The 15556-nt window shown below is 42.0% G+C and overlaps 1 protein-coding gene across 3 annotated transcripts; it reads right to left on the bottom strand.

Annotated features, from left to right (window-relative positions):
• Positions 1 to 231: 231 nt before the first annotated feature.
• On the bottom strand, positions 232 to 15351 carry LOC136565373 (tumor necrosis factor receptor superfamily member 1B-like). Of its 3 annotated transcripts, none has more exons than XM_066563928.1 (10): positions 15222 to 15351; positions 9431 to 9533; positions 7171 to 7299; positions 5526 to 5675; positions 4690 to 4783; positions 4420 to 4607; positions 3625 to 3699; positions 3047 to 3084; positions 2206 to 2473; positions 232 to 1632 (listed from the first exon to the last, which is right to left on the bottom strand). In XM_066563928.1, the coding sequence occupies exons 1-10, from the start codon at positions 15333 to 15335 to the stop codon at positions 1334 to 1336; spliced, it is 1458 nt and encodes a 485-aa protein (XP_066420025.1). In that variant the 5' UTR covers positions 15336 to 15351; the 3' UTR covers positions 232 to 1333. The 3 variants fall into 3 exon arrangements, with proteins under 3 accessions (XP_066420025.1, XP_066420026.1, XP_066420027.1); XM_066563929.1 differs by lacking the exon at positions 15222 to 15351 and adding an exon at positions 9637 to 9807; XM_066563930.1 differs by lacking the exon at positions 5526 to 5675.
• Positions 15352 to 15556: the final 205 nt, after the last annotated feature.

Here is a 15556-nt window from a genome sequence, read left to right as displayed (position 1 = left end):
TTATAGCAATTTTATTCCAAAAGATCCTTTTCCATCTCAGGCCTCAGAAATAACCACTGTGCCTGTCTTGAGATAGATTAGGACAGTTCAGTGGGAGTAAAGGGAGCACATAGTCCAGCAGTGTTTTTATGGCATGAGACAAGGGTTATGTGTCACTCTATGACTTCACTCCCATGGGATTCAGACTCTGGATTGCAGATTCTGATTGAACACAGCCACCACAATTGGCAGTTAAGTCACAGATGTAAAATATAATTATGGGAAGTGGGTTCCTGAATACTGGCTTCCAAACCACTTAATTCAAGAAGAACCTCCTCTAATGTTCTGTAAGAGAGGGTTGGAGCTTCAGCATCATCAAGCAGTGAAGAAGAACAGGATTTTCAGGTTCTGAGGTTTGAGTAAATTCCATTTATTACAGATGATGCTCTGCCACCTGAGGGCACGGAGCTCTCTGGCAAAGATAATCACAGGGATCTGCTCTAATAGTCACTGAACACAGGGAAAATATTTTGGATTTATGGTTTACCTCAAAAATGAGATTAGGATCAATTGGGGAAACATGTTACCTCAGCCAGGACACAAAGGTGACAAACTGTAGGGTTGTCAACAAATGGAACTTACTTCCTACTCCAAGATAACAACAGTTCAGTCTAGGTTTTCCCTTCTAAAACAAATGAACTATGTACAGGCAATGAAATACTGTTGTTTAGACATAGCAGTTGTAATTTTAGTTGTAAAAAAAAAGCTTGTGTAAAAGATTTCACTTCCTGATATCCTATATGTTCTTAAGAAATCTGGTCTGATAATGAGAAAAAACAAACTTTAGTAATAAAAGAAATATCCAGGAGGGTGAGGGAAAGTATGACAACTAAAATACAGGATAGGAACTGATAGCTTTAAAATTTAAATCAAATGGATGATTCCTGAGCATTGAAAGAATGATAATTTAACTCCAGTCCCTTAGAAGTGCTGGTCACATCCATGTTCTTGGCACGTGGCAGACCTTGAATAAAAATCATCATCACAAGAAGTCCCAGGAGAAAATGGCATAAAGTTTGAAAAATATTCCTTTTCAAGTCTGATAAAGATCCTCTTAGGGTATCACAGAAGAAAGGGAGGAGTTGGCCATTCAATTTTAAAAAGTTTCAATGCTTTTTCTTTTAAGCTGCAAAGTGACAGAAGACACTAAAACCCTCGAAAGCATCAGTGTCTGTATCCATCTGAAATTTGAAATCTCTGCGAGAAAGCTTCATTGACCATAATGTTTGTTTTATAAGACAAGATTGTTTAATTAATTGTATCAGTCAATCAGCATATGATCTGTGAATTTCCTTTAACTGGTTTTCATCCCAGCATCTTGAATGCCCAGAGGAACCTTCTTTTCTTCTGGAAGTAAGTCTTGAAGTAAATTGTCCTCATTTTCCACTGTGACGTGAATTTGAGTTTCTTTGTTCAAGGCATTTTCTTCTTTGGAAAGGAGGGTTTCTTCCCCTGTTGGGGAACTCCAGGGACTGTGCCCATTATCCCTGCCAGCTGAGCTGATCTGCTCAGGGCACTGGAAGCTGCACTCTGGTCTACAAAATTGAACAATGCACGTCACATTCACCTGCGTGCCTCCGTTACCAGAATGTTCTGTCAAATGAACACAAAACACAGAGGAATGAAACCAGAATAGGGCAGCTGGATTCTTTATCCAGCTCTTTGACTTATAAAATAGACACTAAATATCTTTTTTCTTCACTTAATTTAGTCAAGCTAAGTTGACTTGAGTTGTTTCTGTAACATTTTGGTACCATAAAATCCACGTATCTGCCCAGAAATAAAAAGGCTACCAAAATTAATGCAGAGACCTGGATTGCAAACAATCCTTTGCCCATCTGTTGTCATTTCAAATGCTTTTGACAATGTTCTTTTGTAACTGCTCCCTCTGCTTCTTCTCCCACTCACAGGTAAGTGCCAACCACCTGATCCTCCAGCCCCTAAGTACCTGTTTGTCCACTGAGGAAACTCTCTTTACTGTCTCAGGATGGCAATACACTCATTTGTATTTGTACAAAACCAATAATTTTTTCTTTTCAAAAGTTACTGAATTTTCTCTCTGCTGAACAGCACTCAGATGTTTTATCCTGCCATTTAGACTTCTGCTAAAAAGTCTCATAATTGATAAATATCAAGTGGTTCTGGATCATTCAGAATCATTACTACCTGAACTTGCAGAGCTGTGTCTGTCTCCACTCAGGAATTTAGAACCTTCAGGAGGTGAATGTTGCTGCTGAAATCCTCCTGAGTTTTTATTTTCATAATTCTCTTTACTTATTACACTGATGGTTGCAGATCCACTTGGATTCAGGATACTACTGCTGGACCCAGAAGTTTCCAAGAGATGCTGTTGTTCCTGTTCAGAACTCCCAGAGTTCTGCAGTTTTGGATCTCCGACTGTTTTGTCACACTGTTTTTCTGGAGGGGGAAAAGGCTGGAACATTTGCAGAGAAAAGTAAAATGTTAATATTAAAAAAAAAAAAACCAAAAACCAAAAACCAAAAATAAAAACCAAAAATAAAAACCAAGCAACCCACTAGCAAAGAACTGGTCAGTAGTTTGGCAGCTAAAGAAACCACTGATGATTGGAACTAGAGGAGCTTTAATGTCCCTTCCAATCCAAGCCATTCTGTAATTATTTTCATTTGCATAGTGATGAGTGCAAGTCAAGTCCATAACAGCTCCTTAGGGGTTCAACAGAATGAACCCATCTCCTGAAGGCACCCACAGCGCTGCTCTGATTACTTAGGGACCAAAGGCTGTCAGATTTAGTTTTCAAAACCCCACCTGGGTTTTACTGCTGTTGTCAGCCTTACATAGAGATGGTGGGACATTCTGTAGGATAGGAATGGTCCATCTTACACCCTGGCTTGGGGACCTAACCACCCTGTTCTCACTGCAGTTTTCTTGCTGCTGTGCAGTTTTTTCTACTGGTAATTAGGTGAGAGTTTATGATTTCTGTGTAACTTGTAAAGAAATGGAAGAGATGGAAAGAGAGGACACTCACCAAACCTGCTTCTGTAGCTGCTGCAGAGTACACAGGGGCTGCCAGTGAGCAAAGACAGTTTATTAGCACCCAAACCTGTCCCATTTGCAACAGCTGCACCCTAAACTAGGCTGAGGCATCCCCTGCTCCTGGAATAAACTTCAAATGTACATTGATTACACACAGTTTGAAAACATTGAAACCTGTATTGCATGAATTTTGGGACTTAAATTTAGCCAGGAAGCAAAGAGAAGCCTCGGCATTAATTCATCATTTTTCTTGTATAGTGTCAGTGCAAAAAGGTATTGGAGACAATAAACCACATTCATGTCTGTTTAATTATAACACTTGAAATAATCTAATATTTAAATGATGAGGTACCAAATATTTAACAAGCTTCAGCAGGAGCACAACTGTTGCACAGTTGTCCAACTCCAAGGCTGTTGTGTATTTAGACAATTACCTAAAATCTGAGGAACAAGAGAGATTTGAAGAAAGCTGCCATCTTCTAAAACACTAATTTCAGTCAGGTTAATGGGAAATAAGGCAACACTTCACAGTTTTTACAGATTTGCTTGTTTTCACTTCATGAATCTTACCTTTTTTTTTTGAGACTAAGCAATACCCCAAAACAGCAATTACCAGGACCAATAACAATGGCCCTGCTACTGCTCCTGAAAATAAATAAAAAGAAGAAATTATTTAGCAGCTTGATCTAATTAGAAAAAGGTAGTTTTGTAGTTTCTGTGCATCACTACAAAAGCTAAATTTGCAAGTATTGTGTATGTCTGACATTCACATTTGATGCCTCAATGGTCAGACACCAAGGTCTCATTTCAGTCACCACTACTTCATAAAACTGAATTCTCCTCTCCTGAAAAGTGAGGACAGACTTTTGGCCTTGGTCACAAAAGGTATTTCTCTGGGCAAGCAAAATTTTGTCACATACAAGGCCAAGTACTCAAAAAGCTCCTAAACATCTCTGCCTTCTGCATGGGCTGTGAGCAGGAGAGAGCACATCCACACCTCAGAATGCTGTCAGGACCTTCTGTCTCAGGAAAGGCTGACAGAAGACTCACAGACCTCTCATCAGGTGAGGTTTGCCTCAATCCAGAATTTAAGATACAACCTTTTCTACCAGCTATAGCAGCAATTATCAGGAAATGCCTTGTATAGTCTTGTTTGGGGTTTCTTAGAAATATTTCCAGATTTACAAGGACCATAGAATGCAGAGGCACGGGTAAAAATGCAGTTCACTACAAGCTGTGTCACATTGAATTAATTGAGCTCTTCTGAGGTTCTGTTTGGTGACTGGTTTTGGAAAGACACTGAGAACTAAATATAAGCTTGGTTCCTGAGCAGACAAAAGTGACTTTAAATGAGTTAAAGCTCACCAGTGATGTGGGACAGGTCAGCTACAGAGTTTAACATGACAGGTTGAGTTATTATTTCAGCTTTGCGGGAAGCTGGGCTTTGGGTCACAAGTAGGTTCAAAATGGTGTGAGGCAGAACTGTGGCTGTTCCTGACCCACTGCAAACAGTGTCATTCCTGCTGTTCCCAGGGACAGCCACTGATTTACAACTGCAAGAGACCAAAAGAGAAGTTAGGAACAACAGAAAGCCCTGCACAGTTAAGGCTGCTCTTGGACAGAACACTGGCTCACACGGTGTGGGGCGTGCAGCTGGTGTTGTAGGATTCCTCAGGGGAAAACGTGCCAGGAGGACAAGGTTCACATTCTGTGTCTGTGCTGTCTGTCCCTTTAAAGAAAGAGGAAAACTCCAGTTACTTATCTGGTGAGAAGCAAGAATGAATAATCAGGGTCTGCAAGAGATCCCAGCAGTGATTCAGAAGCAGTGCAAAAATGCAGTCTGAGACTGTCACAGAAGACATTCACTTGATGCACCCAACCCGAAGAGAAGATCAACCAGCTCTAAGCTTGGTGCCATTAAAGTTCAAATGTGGTGCTGCAGACAAAGCTGAGCTTTTCACTGGGCTGACTACCATGCTGTTGAATTCTGCATCTTCTCAAAATGATTCCTCATTTTTTTAAAATGTTTAGGGTTTCAAATATTTTTAAATGATTTATCATTGTGAGACAGATATATTATCAGGGTGGTAGATTCCATCAACTAATAAAACCAGATCAATTCTGCAGGACAGAATAGAGTCATCATTATTTACTGTACCCAAAATTCCACCTGAAGCCCTTTTACAAGGATTTGAGGAGTGTTTAAGTGGTCTTGGATCTCAGCCACTTGTACAGAATAAATCACCCAGCAGAGCAAAACGAAGATTAAGTTGCATTGGGAACTTTATGATATATGACAATAAGAAATTGCAACATGTTGTCACTTTGGATATACCTCTGGAGAACACAGTTACTCTGGTTAGTGCCCACTTGCTTAGAATGTAAGAATAAACCCTAAAAAGGGAGGCACAGCCGAAGGGAATCAGGCCAGAATAAATGTGCAGTAAGCAGAGTGCTCAAAATCAGATTACCTCTTCTGGAAACCCGGTAGCCTTTGCCACATTTTTTGTGTGTTCTACACAATTCACAGTACTCATCCAGCTTGGAAACACAATACTTGTGGGGTGGGCAGCTACAGATCCTGTCCTGGGACCTCGTGCACGTTTGATTCTGCACAAGCCCTGGTTTTAAAACAGAAATAAAGCAAGATGTCATTGACAGCATTTAAAATCACAGCCTGCAATGTTTCGAGTGAACATGAGGTGATGTTCACATACAAGTTTTGGGCTTGTATAGCACCATAAACCAAATGTGTTACATGCCCCAATGTCTACGTTTTCAGAAGAGTTTTCTCTCTCCAGGCAAGGAGAAATTTGCACCTGCAGAGTGCACATTTAAAACTCTGTGCCTGCAGTTGTGTTATATTTTGTCATAACCCCAAACGTGGCCATTTGTGTTCACCACTGCCGTACCTGGGGGCCACATGAGATTTTCAGCCTGTGCAGATCATGTCACTGTATTTAATGTGTTTGGAGATTTTACTACAGATATTTTCATATTGTAATTAAGCAGCTTTTGTAAGATTATCTACTTAGACAAGACCAAAGGTCCTTTCAACTTAGACTGTATCCTTAAAACTTACTTCTCAGTGAATCAAGGATATAATGTTCTCCACCAATTTCCATTAGAAATGATGGAGAACAGCATGACTGAGTTCATTAATGCAGGTGATCTTTTAGCCCAAAGTACAGGTGTTGGTACAATGTTCTACCTTAGGTACTGTTCAGCTGCTTCAGTGAACAGAACCAGTGTGCTCTCACTGACTGCTGCTTTGCAAAATAGACCTGGTTTATTTTGCAAAATAAATCCATGTTTGCTGTTGTCACTTCAGCAGACAAAATGAGAAATGACAGGATGCTGGAAATGTAATTATCCATTTACCCATGTCCAAGTCAGGTATTAAGGTCTCTTGATGGGATGTTATAAGCAGGAGCTTATTCTACTGATGGCATTTGGAATGTTTTAGTGATGTAGTGTAGAGAGCTTTTTGGATAATTGGTTAGCTGAGAAAGGACACTTCGATGTGATACCGTTGGATAAAGATAGGAGAAACAAGCTGGGGATTATGCAACCAATGTCCAATCACTGACAAAAGTCATAGTGACCTTCGCTGAAACGGGAAGATGGGGGAGAAAATCGCTTGCCAGAAAATGAAGATATCCTAGGTAGAGAAGCTAGAAGAATGCAAACATATCAACAAAAGAATCATTAGAGCATAGAAGTAGGTGTGGTTAATCTAAGTGTGCTTTAGCCAATAATGAGCTCAGCTTTTGCAATATGTATAAGCTTCATTAACACCAGTATAAATATGTGTGAGTTTTCAATAAACTTTGAGATTTGCAATTCACGCATATTGTGTGAAGCATTTCTTCCGCCGTTCACGACAATGTAGTGCCTTAGTTTTTAATAATATAAATCCTCATTTTTAGGACTTAAAAAGAAAAAGAGCCAGGGCTCCCTGCAAGATTTTTTTTCCTTGATTCCTAAATCTTACACATTCCCAAAGCATGAGGACTATACAAGTGATTGACAAAATCTCCTGGGTTTCTTAGGAGAGAAGACAAGGTTAAACCGAGCCCAGTCTTTGAGCAAGCCCCTTTCCCAATCCAAGCCTACCTTTCCTGCAGGGTGCTGAGCAGGCAAAGCACTGTGGAGAATGATTCCAGATGGCTGTGTACGTTTTAGGTCTGCAGGGGCTGCACTTGGTGTCCACAGTGTGACTGCAGCTCCCTGTCCTATACTGACCTATTAAAAGAAAAATACCCCAGACCAAATCAGAGAAATCATCTCACTGGAAAAGATCACTAGGAATTAAGTCTCATTCTGAGCTGTAGAATCCTTTCCCTTCACTGACATTATCAGATTGGTGTCATACACCATACACTGATGTAGAGAACTGCATGTCTCTACAGGGAAAGTCTGATTTATGTCCATCCATGTTTGACTCCTTTTCCTACATTCAGTTCAGTGGATTCCAAACACATTCAAAACAAGACAAACCAAAACCCCTCAGCACATACTTAGGTGCAGCTACCACAATACAAAACCCAAATATTTTACCTTTACAGAAGCTGTTTTGTGGTGAACACGTGGAGGTGTTTCACAGCCAAAGTCAGGCATGTGCCAGAATGATGTGCCTGAGTGAGACCCTTGCTGCTGTTACAGGCAGGAGAGGGCAAGATCAAGTAACATCACAAACAGGCCTGAATTGGAACTTCACCACTGTGGATGCCATGGGGCAGAGAGAGAGAAACAGCAAGTGTTTCTCACAGCGGCTTGTGAGAATTTTCAGGGAGTTGTAAAGATGTGATACCTTGTTAAGTATAAGCAATCTGCAGGTGGTGTTTTTCTACTTCATCTTTCTGTTTTTCTCAAGGACAGTGTATGAGGAAGATGTTTTTGTTAACGAGCCAATCAAATAGAATCTATCGTATCACTCTATAAAACCACGTGGTTCTCTTGAATTAAACCTTTGCTCTTTCTACAACACTGCCTCCCACCTGTTCCTGTGTCATTATAAAAACCTTGTGGTTCTCTTGTATGAAACCTTCTTTGTTCCTTCTACAATGCTGCCTCCTGCCTGTTCCTGTGTCACTCTTGGTGCAGGAGTGACACACCACTTGTCACTGTGAAAGGGACATTCCAACATTAATTTTGGAGAAAACACCTCAATTGCCATTTCCCTTTCGTGTGAAAGGTGAAAGAAGATAAAAGTCAATGTCTCATATCCGTTACAAAAATATCCTGGAAAACATACTCAGAAAGCAGGAATAACACTGAAAAAAGTTTAGAGGTGCTTGGAGAATCTGTTTTTCAAAAGAAGAGGCCCTGGAGGTGAGCCAAATTAATTCTTTCCAAAGACTTTGTTTTCCCCCATACTTAATTAAAGTTTTACATTCTGCATCCTACATCGTGCTAATGATCTAGGCTGATTCACTGAACACTACATAACACAACTGAAAAGTTTTTCTTATGAATTCTCATCTTTCATCTGTCATGAACAAAGGAAGTTAGATCTATCTAGATAATTTCAGAAACTGCAGCTGTTTCAGCAAATACTGATTTCCTGTTTAAACTTCCGGATCTGACAGACACTCAGCATTCATGGAGACAAATCTTCTTTGCTCAGCATGTAATGAGAAAAAAAAGGCAGGGTTTTTTTCTGTATCTAATATAATAATATAGTTGCAACTTATTGCATCAACTCTATGATACTATCCCCCCCAAAAATCAATCCCAAAACCCACAAACAATAACTTTGGCCAACTACAGGTCCCTTATAATCACTCCTGGAGTGTAGGGTGTGACAGCTCAGAGCAGACAGTGTCTGCAGTCCTGTGCCCAGTGTGACTGTGCTCTGCAGTGTCTGATTTACAGTAAAAGACAACAACTCCCCCCTAATGAGCAATGACAGATTGACCTGTCCAATGGAAAGCCCCTTAGATAAGTGATATTATCATAGCACAGAAACCAAGCTTTACTTCACGCCCTGTTTTGCGAAATGTATTTTTGTTAGTGGGCTGGGGTCTGTGTTGCCTACTTTTTGTATTTCCCTTAGTTGCTTCCCCTCCAATGTTGACTAAAATTAATTATTTTCATGAAAACCTCATACAGAGCTGTGTTTACACAAGCTCAGGAACTACCTCCTGGTAAGTCCCAGCCCAGTTAACCTTGTAGCAGAATTCCAGTTCTGATGGGCAATGTGTCTCTTTTGCAGGTGTTTTGCAGTCATGGTGTTTTGTTGTCTTGGTTGAGGAAGAATGCATTACAACAGCAAAAATCTGATGCACTTCAGATGTATAATCCAAATACACTATGATCATCTGAAAACTGATGAATTTGGCTGTGTAAAGTAATAGTTTGAATGATAACCTACCTGGAGGGCACTGGCTGCAGCATTTATTAAGTTCTTCATCATAGAATTCAGTGCTGGGATCGTTGCACTGTGCCAGCTGGGGTGTGTAAGGTAATGAATATTCCTAGGAGAAATCAAGGGGAAGTCATGACTCACAAGTCCCTTCTGATCCTGAATTAGAGACTCAAAAGAGACAAAAACCTAAAGAGCAGTGCAATTCCAAGCACCTGCCTTTCCAAGGCACCGTGGAACAGCGCAGAGCAGAGGAGGCTGCAGGGCCATGAGCAGCTAACGAGCTGCATGTGACTCTTCTGAGGTTCCTTTGTTTTCCAAAGATCCACCACAAAGTGATTTCTCCAGGTTTTAGGCTCAAGAGTGCAGTGGAACGATGGGATTAGCATCACACCCTGTCGCTACTGCATCCCACAAACCAAAGGGCTGAGTGCCTTATCCCCAGCTGCCATGGCTCAAACAACATCTGACAAAACACCAGAGAAACATCAATTCCTACCTGTGGGTTTGTGAGAGAAACATTTACTGTAAAGTGGCTCAAAAACTTCAGTCAATCTTTCCAAAGAAAAGGGAAAAAGGCTTTTATCTTTCCAGATACTCTGTGATTCCTTCCTGAGCAAGAAAGCCCTTGATGTTCTGAAAAGAATGTCTCCAAAAACTGCACAGCTGCTTCTGAGAAGCAGCACTGCTGCAGAAGGTGCAGACAAATATGCAGGTTAAATGCATTAGAGACAATCATGAAATAAATACAGGGTGCCTAATTTCAGCTCACACTGATCAGCACAGCTCAATGAACAAGTGTCAAATTATTTGATGACTTACTGACTATTTTCAAAGGGAAAAATACACTCACTTAAAAAAGGCTCCTGTTAGGTAGGACAAGTGTAGGAGTTTCCTGCTAGACCAAAAAGGCACTGTTAAAAAAGGATGTGACACTGCTCAGCTTTAAGGCATCATTGCAGTCTGAAGAGATTGCTCCATGCATAATCTACACACATTTAGAGGAATCATTGCTAAAATGAGAAATGAAAACAGGAACAAGATCTTGGGAGGCCGGTAATGAAAATATCCTTCCGCCTTACTGAAAAACATCTTGAACATCTATTGTGGCTTCACATTACTGACAAAGGAGATTAATGTTTCCTACCCTCAGCAATTGCTTAAAGGGAACTAGCATTTTCTTATGCAGCTCATTGAAATATTCCACTCTTATTTAGCTGTGATCAGAAACAAGATTTTGTCAACCTACTCAAAAAAACCCTTTTCTGAGAATGTGAAGACAGAGAAAAATCTACATATCATAGGATGGATAATGATAAATCATCCTGTTTGCAAACTTGAGCTGACACTAAAATTAGAAGGAGAAAAGGGCTCTGCTCTCACCAAAAAAATTTTTCATTAAGTTACTTTTTTTATTAGAAGAGGAAAGATCAAGTGTTGTTATCCCATTTTTGTAGTCACTATGATCAACTTCATTAAGAATAGCAGCTGAGAGCCTTTTCAAAACATAAGGCAGACACAGGGGGAAAAGAAAGGAGAAATACAATAAACCACATCAAAAATGACCCTGCTGGTGAGGTTTCCTGGCCAAAAAAATAAAAAGTTCTTATCTCATGCTCTTCCCTCCCTGTTGTAGATCTTGCCCTGTGAGCTGCAGGCACAGGAAAACCTGTCAGTTGCTGGGTTCACACCTGGTTCTCTGAAGTTGTGCTTGGAAGGATCTCTCTGCTGTCTGATACAATCTCCCTGAAATTTTATCTGATGAGCTGTGGCTCTCAGTGACTTATAATTGACAGTTTCTTCCCAAATGCCCTCAAAGAACATAATGGGAAGCTAAAAGGGAGTTGTGACTGGCTTAGACACAATTTACACGCACACAGAGACACACACACACACGTGCTTAGCTTGGTTTGCCCAAGGAATCCTTCCAATTCCCAGTTGGAAGGGTTCAATTCATTTAGTAGACCCCATTTTCAAGCAATTTCACCAATTGTAAAGTCTGAGTTGGGCCATATAAGATTTCTGTCTGGCATCCAGATGCATTGGCTACTTTGGACTGAAAGACTGATGAGTAGAGACCATCTCTACTCTACTATCTCACAATCTTTGCATTTTGTTAGTGTGTGTATCTTTCACAAGACTTAATTTTATCCTGTTTTAACTGTGATTCAGTGTCTTACAAGCAGATTGTGTGAAGGGAAACTAACCTGATGCTGCACATTTTGCATCACAGGCTCAGAACTTCTCAGTCTAGGTAGCAGTGCCTAATGGCAGCTGATTTAAAAGAAATTTATAAGGACAAAATTAAGACTTTGGAAGACTTCATTTAATTTAACAGCTACAAGAAGAAATAAAATGCCTCATCTGTCTATCAGCAGAGGCACAAACATTCTTAAACATGAAATTTAGTCTAGCTCTATGCAAATTAAGCAATACAAATTAAGCAATACATTTTGGCATAGAAATGGGTAAACCATGTTTGCCTTTGACTTCATAACTCACTAGGGAGATTCTTGCAATGCCTCTGCATTAAGCAATAACTAAGAAGTTACATACACAAAGTCAGTGACTCCAGACTCTCTGATTGTTTGGATCTTTTTCCTGTTTTTGCACTGCAGATATTACTATACTATATATAAATTAGGTGACCTAATTTGTCCCTGGAGAGGAGTGGGATAACAGTAACCTCCACACCAACTGAAAGGGCTTTATGTGTAATTAAATTTCGGTACCTTAAATAATAAAAATAAAACATGTTAATACAACGGATGAATCTATAAAAATCCATTCATATAACACTCATTTTCATTTTCACTCAAGGCCATTTAAACAAAGATATTTAAGCATGTATTTTAATCCTAATTTACATGTCTACATTTCTGTTGATCTCCTTTTCAAACATTTGCCTTCAAACGTAAGCGGCCAGTCAGAGGATCTGAAGAGGAATTACATTTGTGTGCAGTGTTCTTCACGCATGTGAAACCACAATGAAGTCACTGAGGTCTCTGGTGTAAAATCTGTTTCTATGGAAAGGCCTTGAGATACAGAGACACTATTTGCTGAGCTAGCAAACCTACTGGAGGCAGGAAAAACCAGAATTATGTCTAAAATATAATTATAATTTTAATTTCTAATTAAAAAAAAAATCTGTTGAAGTTTAGTTACCAGATAACAGCATTACCCAAATCAGCTGGAGTTGTGTCAGGCCATACCAACTTTACTCAAACTATAAAGTTTTTTTCAAAGCTGCTGTGCTGCACATCTCTCAAAGATTATGGTCCATAATGTGAATTATTCCCCCATCCTATATCACACTTGTGTGAAGCAGGAGTCCCTGCACAGCCACACACCAACAGATTTACAGTTCAACATCCCCCGTTCCCTGAGAAAACCGTGTCTCTGCTTTCTGCCAGGAATTCTGCTTCGTTGCCACTCACCACCAGAACATGAAAACATCTTCCCAGAGTGACAAAGCAGGGGGATGCTCAGAATATGGAAGCTGTTCACAACAGGCAAAAATTATAGAAGTCCAAGTTTGTAGGAAGACAAGGTATAGTTTATTATATATGTACTTGGGAAAACATACATATTTAACCAGTTCTTCTCTTTAAAAACTTCGGGCTGTTACTGATAACCTTGGTGATTCAATTGTTCAAAATGGCAAAAATAATGTTCAGTTCCTGTGTTTAACAGGGACTGAGGCTGGGAACTTTCAGAGACTTCCAGATGAATGAGAAAAAACCCAAGAAGTAGTGTCACTCAAGAACTATTGCTTTGCCAGTTTGTCTCCCTCAAATATAAAGTAAGTTTTCTGTAACAAATCACTGTTAAAAATTGATATAACGGGCATGGGGTATTTCCCAGCTCTGTGGCAGGTGTGGTATCACTGAAACTACTGTGTTTGCTTTTCTAACTTTACATATAAGCTTTTCCTTATTTTGTCACAGTACAAAAAGTGATGCTGAAAGTTTCTGTCATTATTTCCATCATTATGTTTGAGTCATATTTAGAGTGAGAGGAGAGCTAATTCCTTTTGAACCAAAGCTCCTTGCTCAGCATGAAACGTGACAAACTTAAATTCTGGTGATAAGTTCTGCTACAATTCTGAGATTATCCCTTCTCTATCTGCTTTTTCCTATCCACTGCAAGGTGCCCAGTAAATCAGGTACAAAACATTCTCACCTTAAAACCAGAGCTGAATTAAAAATTAGTGAGTTAAAGTAATTATTTTAATATATTATCAGCTCATTGTAGCACCCCATACTGCTTAAAAGACCACTGTGTAATTCCAGGTGTAATTCCAGGTTCACTACACATTCTGACATCCTCACCTGATTTCACTGAACCTTTGCTTATCCAGCCTAAATTCCTATGAATAAATAAACATGTAAATAACATAAATATCCCATAAGAACACAGAGACCTGGACATCTCAGCAACATTTCCATATTTATCTTCACAATCCTGCACATTTTAAAACCAGACAGAAAAGTCCTATCAATACACCAGTACAGAAAACACTGAGTTGAAGGCAAACAGATCCCACTGAGCTCTTTGGCTGGCACAGTTACAAACCCTCACTGCCAAACAGTGCTGCAGCAGCTGGATATAGAATAGCACAGTAACAGCTGCAGCACATCAGATCTTCATGCAAATTAAAAGGGTTTTCTGTTTTAATAGGGAAGAGTTCTAGGGAACCAGCGGAGCAGAACAATTCTTCCTGTGTAAACAATGTCATATAGATCTGGGTCTACACTCTGCACTCGCCAGGATGCTCACCATGGTTTTTACAAACATCCAAATAAGCCTGCAAAATCAACCAATTTCCGCTGAAAATCCAGGAAAACTTATTAGTCATTCCTTTGGGAAGCCTAGAAGTAACAACAGCACAGACAAAGGCTGAGCTTTGAAGTTTTAAGAGCAGGACTTGAGATTGCTGTAGAGATCATGGTGAATCCAGCCCAAGCCCGGGGGCACGGAGGTGACAAGGAACAGACAGGTGACAAAGGGCAGCCAGGCAACAAGGGGCAGGTGACAAGGGACAGGAGACAAGGAATAGGTGATAAGGGACAGGAGAAAAAGGACAGACAGGCGACAAGGGGCAGGAGACAAGGGACAGGTGACAAGGGACAGACAGACAACAAGGAGCAGGAGACAAGGGACAGATGGGTGACAAGGGGCAGGGGGCAAGGGACAGACAAACGACAAGGGGCAGACAGGTGACAAATGGAGCGCACACACAGCAGTGAGACGCTGCCTCCAGGGCAGCATCACCAGGCGATGCCCGCCGGCCTTTCCCCCGCGGCGCTCCCGCCCTGCAGCGCTCCCGCATCCCCGAGCAGCATCCCGGGAGCAGCATCCCCGAGCAGCATCCCCAGAGCAGCATCCCCAGAGCAGCATCCCCGAGCAGCATCCCCAGAGCAGCATTCCCGGACCAGCGCCCCGGGAGCAGCATCCCCGAGCAGCATCCCGGGAGCAGCATCCCGGGAGCAGCATCCCCGAGCAGCATCCCCGAGCAGCATCCCCAGAGCAGCATCCCCAGCATCCCCAGAGCAGCATCCCCGGAGCAGCATCCCCAGAGCAGCATCCCCGAGCAGCATCCCCGAGCAGCATCCCCAGAGCAGCATCCCCAGAGCAGCATTCCCAGAGCAGATTCCCGGACCAGCGCCCCGGGAGCAGCAACCCCGGAGCAGCATCCCCGGAGCAGCATCCCCGGAGCAGCATCCCCGGAGCAGCATCCCCGAGCAGCATTCCCGGAGCAGCGCCCCGGCCCCGCCCGGCCCCGCCCGGCCCCGCTCACCCGCCCGGCTGCGGCGCCGATCAGCGCGGGGATGAACACCGGGATCAGCGCCGGGATCAGCGCCGGGATCAGCGCCGGGATGGGCTCCAGGAGCAGCGGCCGGCGCGGCCCCATCGCCGCCGAGAGCGCCCGGGCGGGCCCGGCCCCGCAGGCGCCGCCCCGAGGATGCGGCTCCCCCGGGCGGACAGCGGCGCTGCTCGCTCCGGGCGCTCGGATTGCGGAAACGAACGAACTCCACAGCCCCTGTGCCAGCTCTGAAGCCGGTGTGTTTATTACAGCGCTGGACGCACGTGGGGATCGTTCCCTTTAACAGGACATGCGTGGCTCTGGGAACT

This window comes from Molothrus aeneus, chromosome 21, assembly GCF_037042795.1.
Source record: "Molothrus aeneus isolate 106 chromosome 21, BPBGC_Maene_1.0, whole genome shotgun sequence".
NCBI lineage: Eukaryota > Metazoa > Chordata > Aves > Passeriformes > Icteridae > Molothrus > Molothrus aeneus.
This window is presented reverse-complemented; position numbering and strand designations above follow the sequence as displayed.